The following is a 9,187-nucleotide window of genomic DNA, read 5'->3' on the forward strand; positions in this document are numbered from 1 at the left end:
CAACAAACATTACAAAGTATTCCAATGGAGAGCAATTCCATGGAAAAAAAGTCTTACATTCAAAGTACATTCCTTTGAACATCCTTTTTGCATTAAGTTTTCTAATCTTACACAGATTTAATGAATAACTTCTACTTATGGAAACATTTCCATATTGCATTTTGACTATCACTTCTGAACAAGAGTTGCCTCCTTTCAGAATATGTCAATATGGTCCTTCCAAAATTAACACTATACTTCCAATTGTCCATGAGCAACCAATCTTTGGTAAACCTCAGATTGTCCTCGACAATTGCTTAATCATTTTAGTCATACCCAATTCTAGTACTTTTTCCCTCTTAATGCCTCAGGCATTTGGAAAAATTTAGAACATATGAATATTACAGCACATGTAATCGATCCTATATCTGAAGCATATGGGACACGATTCATGATGTCTCACATAAAGACATGATACTTGACCAGTCTTTTGCTATGATATTTCTATTTCTATTTGCCATGTTCTCATAATTCAGATTATGAAAAGGGATGTCGTAATCATAATGGAATTTTAGAACGCAAATAATGTAATTATGACTAAATTGATTAAAATCTCAATCTAAGCTTGTAGAATTGAAATGAATTATAATTTCCTCTCCCTTAATTATAGCAAAACAACTTTTCAAACCCTGCAAAGTACATTTTGCAAATTGAAACTTTTGTTTTCTATAATTAACATTGCTAACTTGCAACACCTAACATAATAATCATGCTCCCACTAACATGATAATTATTAGCATAACACTTATGCTCCCACTAGCTTTGACATGTATCCAGAAATCAGCTGGACTTCTAGAAATCAACACTTTATTGACTTTCTTACCAAAGTTCAGATTTCTGATACGAGATGCTTTGATAAGACTTTATCAATATCATACACCTTTCCTTAGATAGCTCACATGTGTGTCTAAACAATTTTTAGAACTATATAAAAAGGGATGTCGTAATCATAGTCTCAATTGTTTAGACCTTTGTCATTTCTCACAAGTCCATGTTAGTGTGCCGGTTAACCATACACGCTCCACTAACGACTTTGAGAATGCAAATATCACAATTAGTATCTACTTAAAATCTATTTAGAGAAAGCGTTTCCTCACCATCATGTTCATGAATCGGAGAGAAACTTTATGACACTTAGATTTTATGGTGTATGTGTTCCTATCCATGTGAATTTGTCATAACCACAAGAGGAAGTTAGTGACAAATCCAAACTCATATGGACTGAACTTGTTCAATCTTAGCTTCTTGCCACCTGGCAGCACAAGGGCCTACCATTGCTTCCAAGTAGTTATGCAAACAATTGAGAACTCATAGAACTCACATGCATAGTCAACTTTAACTGGAATAGGCATAGAAAGAAGAATATGTCAACACGATGGGCTATAAACCTCAAGTCGTGTGCTAGTGATAAACAACATGTTTTACTCTTGATTAGTTCCTGAAACTTTTCCAAGATTTTTAAGACTCCCACTGACCTCTTGACATATAAGATTCTATTGTCAAGAACCATTCCTTGACAAAACAAATATTCAAGAGTTAGTGCGGATTCTTATCAAGACAAACACTACACACAATTGGCCTTAGTTGGTCTTTGTTTTATCCAAAACATCACAACTTACCAATTTCAAATGTACAAGAGTAAGAAAACATTTTACTCTACATTTGACAAGCGTTATAAACCTTCTAAGGATTATATCACTCAAGTTACAATCTTGGAGTATTACTCTAAGACTCAATTTTGGAACAAATTATGATTCATCTTTTGATTTAACCATTCCAAAAATTCGCGATTCCTCTTCTTAGTCATACGAATGCACTAAGATGTCCTTAGATGATCAATTGTGATATAGTTTCATAATCACCAAGATAATCATAAAACAAGATACTCAAGTACTCTCCCATCTTTTCAGATTAGAGAAACTTTTATCTTTCTGCCTAATTTGATTCTTCTCATTCATCCTGCCATACATTGAAACTTTTCCAATGTTTAAGAATTTTACTTAAACTTGTAAGCACAACCATATTTACTAAACTTTAGTAAATCATGAGGAATAGCCTTATCATTCTGTGTGGTGGACTTGATCAGCGCACAACCAAGTGTATCCGATCCTATAGTCCTTCACTTGACTCACACAAACATGTGAACATGGAATTAGTCTTAATTTTCCAAAGATGAAAAATTTTCATTCATCATACAACACAAGTTGCATGATTCCAAGTTTCTATCTAACTGAAACTTGGGTAATAAGAATCTTTCCTTATTTGGTAAATTATGACACTACCACAAACGAAAGAATCAAATCCATTTTCCAATATTGCTATCAATGGAATCATATAAACAATAATTTTCACAAATTCCATTGTAAGGATACTTAAAATAAATAAAATCAAAAAAAACTTTATTTTAAAATTGCGGAAAAACTTATCCTTACAATGCAAATACATATGAAAATTATGTTATTATGCATTCCTAAGCAATCTGTCATAACTCTTAAGTAGCAGGTCAAAATTCTGATCTTCACGATCAGAATTAGCTTATTCTTCTTTTAAGCTTCCTTTGATTCTCCAAAACATCAAAATGTAATTACATTACATCATGTATTAAGAATCTCCAAAAGGAATTTAATTAAGTTAGATAGTGGACTTTGCCTGAAGTAGAGTCAAACATTTTGACTTTACCATCCTTATGATTCTTCAGGTAAATGGGCAGCTTCGCAAGCAATGCCCCTTCTTATGGAATATGGACTCTTTAGTAATGGTACATGGGACTATCTCAGACTCAGCCTTTCTCTTTACCATTTGGTCAACCGGTTTGACTATGGTCGATCCCTTTCCATTGGGAAGAGAAAGCTTTTCTGTACTTCTAATGTTTCCATTGTCAATTTCCATGAAATTTTGGGAAGTAGATCTTCCAATCAAATTTTCTTTACCAGTGCCCTAAATCATTGCTCATTCAGCAGCAACAAGCAAATAGGTAAGATCAATAAGGGTCATGTCGTGATCTGTCATCAGGGAGTGACTGAAGAACCAAGTCAACAGCCATCTACCTCGAGAATTCGACACCCAACTCTCCCAGCCTGTCAATATGTAACTTCATCTCCAAGATGTAAGCACATATAGACTTTGCTTGCCAATAGGGATTGAGTGACCTTGAACTTTTCAAGAACTTGTGGGTTAGGGAGAATAATTGGAGGAGGTGGAGGAAGAGAAGTATGATTTCCATGATCCAATCGCGGGACATCATCTTCATTATGAAAGCTTGTTCCAAGATATTTGGGAAGATCATAGTTGTCTGACCCATACATCTACAATGGGAGAAATTCAAGTTAGTTGATTTAAGTCCTTAATATAACACCCAATATGAAATATTAAGGCTAGGACCCAACACAATATTTTATAACTTGGAAGAGGGATGCCGTAATCCAAGCTATAAAATATTTGAAGGTAGGTGAATGACGATTCACCAATTTCCACCATGAAAAACAAAATTTAACATTAGCTTTTAAATGAATTGAAACTCCTAGATCTTTTGAGATTCATTGAACTATTCAATAGCATGTTTAAATCTCGATTGTGCCCTTCAAGTTTGTGACTGGGATGCCGAGGATCACAAACAAGGTGTGAATAACCATGCAAATTAACTTGGTACCCTTAACTTTATCACCCAATCGATGTGCTGGTTAACCACACGCGCTCCACCGATCTATGATAAACATTAAGTTACCCTTTGCCACTCTTACTAGTCTATGTTACTGTGTCGGTTAACCACACACGCTCCACCAACGACTTGGTAAGGTACAAAGTGTAATTTCATAGGTTAGCACCAAATTCACATTTTCCTAAAGTAACTAAAATTGGGAATTTAATAAGGTTTAGTTACTTTATATTTATCATTATACTTTTAATGAAAGGAGAATTAATGTCATGTCCTACCCGTTCGACTAACCACCCTCCACCGGTCAAGGAAGCGGTGGGTGAGAGTGGACACCCATTAAACTGCCATTTTATAGGCAGTAACCTTATACCCCTCCCCCCTTATAGACCGGCTTCGTGAATGAGGCTTACTAACGGTAAGACTGACTTTGTTCTTATATATATATATATATATATATATATATATAAACTATTAATATTATAATAGTGTAAGGGTTGACTTTTAACTTTTAAAATTCTAAGGGTTTAACTTGGAATTAAAGTATTCATGGGGGCAACTTTACAAATTCCAAAACTTGAGGGCAAGTTTTGAACAATTCAAAAAAACTTTTCAATTTCATAACATATGAGTTTAATATAGGTTTTAAAAACTTTAATGAAGATACGCTTGAACATCCATAACTTGGGGACAAGTTATGGAGTTCATAAAACTATTTATGAGAAAATGACTCTTCAAGTTGTGTAACCTATGGCTTTAATGAAGATTTAACACAAAAACTTTTGGTTTTCCATAACTTGAGGACAAGTTATGGAATCCATTAAAAAACACCAAGATCATCAATTCAACTAACAAGCATGTCAAGAAAAAACTATGATCTAGATTAAACTCATATGAACAAGATAATTCAAATCAAACAATTTTCATGTAATTAGCCTAACCATTAAACTAATACAAAACATGAATCTATTGACAATTATCTTTTGAATTGGATTAGAATGATCATTACCACATCAAAAACATATTTATAAGTTCAAAAACAGCTTAGGATAATGATTCTAGTCCAATTCCAGCCTTAAAAGTCGAAAATCTGCACTCTGTGCCTCCTACTCACCGAGTGTATGAACCTACTCGACGAGTAGGATGATTTTGTTCATGGATTCGGTGAGTCCCTCAGTGGACTCGGCGAGTCCAAAGTCCAGACAACCCGAAAATCGATTTTTTAGCAATTTGCATCAAGTATAATTGAAAACAAGCCTTATCTCTGATACCACTGAAGAGTTTTAGTATACTAAAACATCTTATGGTGCACATACAACCCTAAATACCTTGGATCTATGTTTTCACTAATTATACATGCAAATGGTTTCCAATCCATTAAACCTATAACTAGCTTGCACTTGACATAAACCATATAAAAATACTAGTTAGAGTTACATACCTTTTATGTAGCTTGAAGTCTTGATGTATTAGGCCTTAAGAGCTTAGCCCCAATAGTGTGGAAGCCTCAAATGAAGTCACAACACATCATGGACAAAGGTAGAACTTGAGAGAGAATTCCTTCCACACCAAAAACACCTCCATGAATTCCAAGTACAAGTAGTGGCGATTTTGGCTATGGAGTGACCTATTTACATGTGGGATTCCAAGGGTCATGGGTATAACCCAAATCCATACCCATGGGTGTTATGATCCATGGTTCATGTGGCCCAACTCTTTATGTGTCCATACATAAACTTGGTCCAACATGGATCATAAGCCCAACACATATAAATATAACTAATTACCATAATTAGTCCCCATAGATTTAACTAGTCTCTTTTGATCACTAAATTAATTCCAAATTAATTCTTGATTGATACTAGTTAAAACATATGATTTCATATTAATATATTACAACTTATAATATATTAATAAATTATATATAACCTTCTCTTAAGAGTCTATACTAACAAATTGTCTTGATGATATGCAACCCAAATGGACCATGCTACTCTCGGGTCGAGTACATACCAATAATAGTTATGAGCTTAGACATCTAATCCAACAGTTTGCACCAGAAAGGAACCTGATCAATAAAGAGGAAGTGGAAAAACTTCTCAAAATAGGGATGATAAAGGAAGTCAGGTTCCTGTGGTGACTAACCAATGTGGTTGTAGTGTAGAAGAAGAATGGTAAATGGAGAGTGTATATGGACTACACAGATCCTAATAAGGCCTGTCCTAAGGATCCTTTCCCTTTGCCACACACAGACGCTATGATAGATGCCACAACAGGCCAGGAACTATTAACGTTCATGGATGCCTCAGTAGGGTTCCAAAAATTTGAAATGGAACCATCTGATCAAGAGGATATCGCCTTCATAACTCCCACATGTATATATTGCTAAACTCCTATGCCATTTGGTCTTAAAAATGTAGGTGTAGTATATCAGAGACCGGTGAACCGGATGTTCAAGGATAAATTGGGGGACACCATGGAAGTCTACATAGATGACATGGTGGTCAAGTCCAAAAAATCTTTAGATCACCTTAAGGATCTTAAAGAAGCCTTCTATATAATTAATGAATACAACATGAAGTTAAACCCTTCCAGATGCCACTTTGGAATGAAATCCGCACTGAATAGGTTCATCTCAAGATCCTCAGAATGATGCAAACCATTCTACGATATCTTGAAGAAGAACAAGATATTCGAATGGACCAAAAATCACGAGGATGCCTTCCAAGAACTTAAAAAATATTTATGTTCGGAACCCTTATTGTTAAAACCATTAGATGGGGAGCCATTCCTTCTCTACCTTTCAGTATCCTCTAGTGATGTGAATGCAGTCCTGGACAAGGATCTTAATGGGGATCAGCTTCCCATTTATTATGTAAGTAAAAGTCTACTGGATCCTGAGACCAGGTACTCCCATCTTGAAAAACTAATACTTGCATTAGTAACTCCTTCCACAAAATTAATACACTATTTTGAAACACATACTATACATGTAAGAATAAGAATATTATGCGAAAACCAGAGATTTCAGGTAGGATGGCAAAGTCGTCCGTGAAGCTGAGCACATATGACATCAAATATAAAACAAGATCACCAATAAAATGACAAGCACTAGCAGAATTTGTGGATGATTTCAGTGATGATCTACAACCTGAAGCGGGATTGGAAAGCAAGGAACTCCAAAAAGAAGAAAGCATGGGAAGATGGACACTCTTCACTGATGGATCTTCCAACTTTAGAGGAACGGGCCTAGGGATCATACTAAAATTACCATAAGGGGACATTATACCCCAGACAGTCAGCTGTGAATTCGATGCAATCAACAACGAGGCTGAATACGAAGCGTTGATCATGGGATTAAAATTGGCCAAGGATATCAAGGATCTTTAGGTATTCGTTAATTCCTTATTATTAACTAATCATTTCAATGGGTCCTATGCAGTAAAAGGAGAAAGACTAGCATTATACCTCCATATCCTCAAAAAATTGGCCTTCGAATTCGATGCTTTCAGCCTAAGCTAAGTTCTCAGAGAAGAAAATGGTGAGGCAAACGCACTGGCCAATCTAGGATCTTCCCTTAGGATCCCACCAAAGTTCAAGATCCCTATAACCCATATATTGGTCCCAACGATAGATGATCCCTCCATCAAACCATACAATCCCAATAACCATGATCAAACAACCAACGTATCAATAATCAAAGATCTTGACCCTCAATCACTCTCTCAAGATCCTAATTGTTAGGATCTCAACATCCAGGATCCTCCGTGATACTCGAAATATTGGATCCAACCCATTATGGAATATCTCCATAATGGCATGATTCCAAGAGATGAAAAAAGTGACATAGCATTCGAGATGCGGTTCTCACATTTTGTGATGGTCCAAGGAAAACTATATAGAAAATCCATGGCAGGACCATGCCTTAGATTCTTAAAACATCACGAGGCTACGGAATTCCTAAAAGATATACGTGAAGGGGACTGTGGCAATCACACTGGGGGCAGATCCTTATGCTCCAAGGTGTTAAGGATGGAATACTACTATCCAACGATGAAAAAAGATGCCTTCTTATACGTAGAAAAATGGGACGCTTGCCAAAGGCATAGCAACATCCTCCATCAACCTGTAGAACCATTGCGTCCTATCATTTCCCCTTGGCCATTCATGAAATGGGGAATAGATATAGTTAGCAAGTTACCAAAAGCTCCTGGTGGAAAGGTGTTCATGCTAGTGATGATGGACTACTTCTCGAAAGGGATAAAGGTTGAAGCCTTTATTCAGATACGAGACACAGAGGTAGTCTCATTTATCAAACGTAATATCTTGCCCTGGTTCGGGATCCTTGCTGATATCATATGCAAATGGATCCCAGTTCATAAGCAAGAGGACTAGAGACTCTTGCACGAGTTGGGGAATTAAAATGATAATGTCCACTCCTGTTCATCCTGAAGCTAATGGTCAAGCTGAATCTAGCAACAAGATCATCGTCAACAATTTAAAGAAAATGTTAGATGAGAAGAAAGGAAGATGGGCAGAAGAGCTTCCTTTCATCCTATGGGCAGATAGGACCACTTCAAAAATAGCCACTGGCCAAACTCCGTACTCCTTGATGTTTAGAACAGAAGTCGTGATCCCTACTGAAGTAGTGATCCCAACGGCAAGATACCAATTGCAGGATCAAGAGAACAACGATAGGATCCTAGCCCAGGATCTTGACACTATCGATGAACTCAGGGATCTTGGTAGGATCCGCATTGCTGCTCATCAACAAAGGATCACTACATCATACAATAAGAACATTAAGGTAAGAAGATTCCAAATAGGTAACTTGGTCCTTAGGAAGACATTCCAAAATACCAAGGATCCCAATGCAGGCAAATCGGATCCCAATGCAGGCAAATCAACATCTAAATGGGAAGGACCATATCTTATTGATGTGTGTTTTTATGTTTATAATTTAATTGCTCAAGTTTTAAATTTATAAAACTGATTTCATCGCAACAAAACTATTAAACACACTAGGAAGTGAACCTAATCGTGCAATAGTATAGTTGTGGTAAGACCGGGTGTCGAACACTAGGGGAATGGTGGTGAATTAATTTGGAGTTTTTGATTATAGGTTACACATAAAAGCAGTCAATAGAGTTTTATGGAATTTAATCTCAAATGAACAACTAAACATCAAATATCAATAAACTGACTGAAGAGAAATCACTTCAGGTACTTTAGTTTAGATTGGATTACATCTCAAAATCATGGTTAATTACTCAAGTGCAATGAATATTCTTTCATTATTCACCGATTCCTAATATGACTAGCATCATGGTCACGCTACTAATCCTTTGATTTTAACACAACTATTAATTCATTGATCAAGTGAACAAACAATCATGTAAATCGGTTTTTAGTTCGTATTAAGCAAGATTTGATCTTATTTAATCCTAATGGTCATAGGAGTTAAATCATCACAGAATGGTCATCTACTCATGCATA

The 9,187-nt window shown here is 35.9% G+C and overlaps 1 protein-coding gene across 1 annotated transcript; it reads left to right on the plus strand.

Moving 5' to 3' along the window:
• Positions 1-8,120: 8,120 nt before the first annotated feature.
• LOC145131048 (uncharacterized) lies at positions 8,121-8,837 on the plus strand. Its single transcript, XM_079065791.1, has 2 exons — positions 8,121-8,498; positions 8,814-8,837. Exons 1-2 carry the CDS (start codon positions 8,121-8,123, stop codon positions 8,835-8,837), a joined length of 402 nt encoding a protein of 133 aa, XP_078921917.1.
• The last annotated feature ends 350 nt before the right edge of the window (positions 8,838-9,187 follow it).

The sequence above is a fragment of the Lactuca virosa genome, chromosome 8 (assembly GCF_052849685.1).
Source record: "Lactuca virosa cultivar CGN04683 chromosome 8, Lactuca_virosa_CGN04683_v6, whole genome shotgun sequence".
NCBI classification, from domain to species: domain Eukaryota; kingdom Viridiplantae; phylum Streptophyta; class Magnoliopsida; order Asterales; family Asteraceae; genus Lactuca; species Lactuca virosa.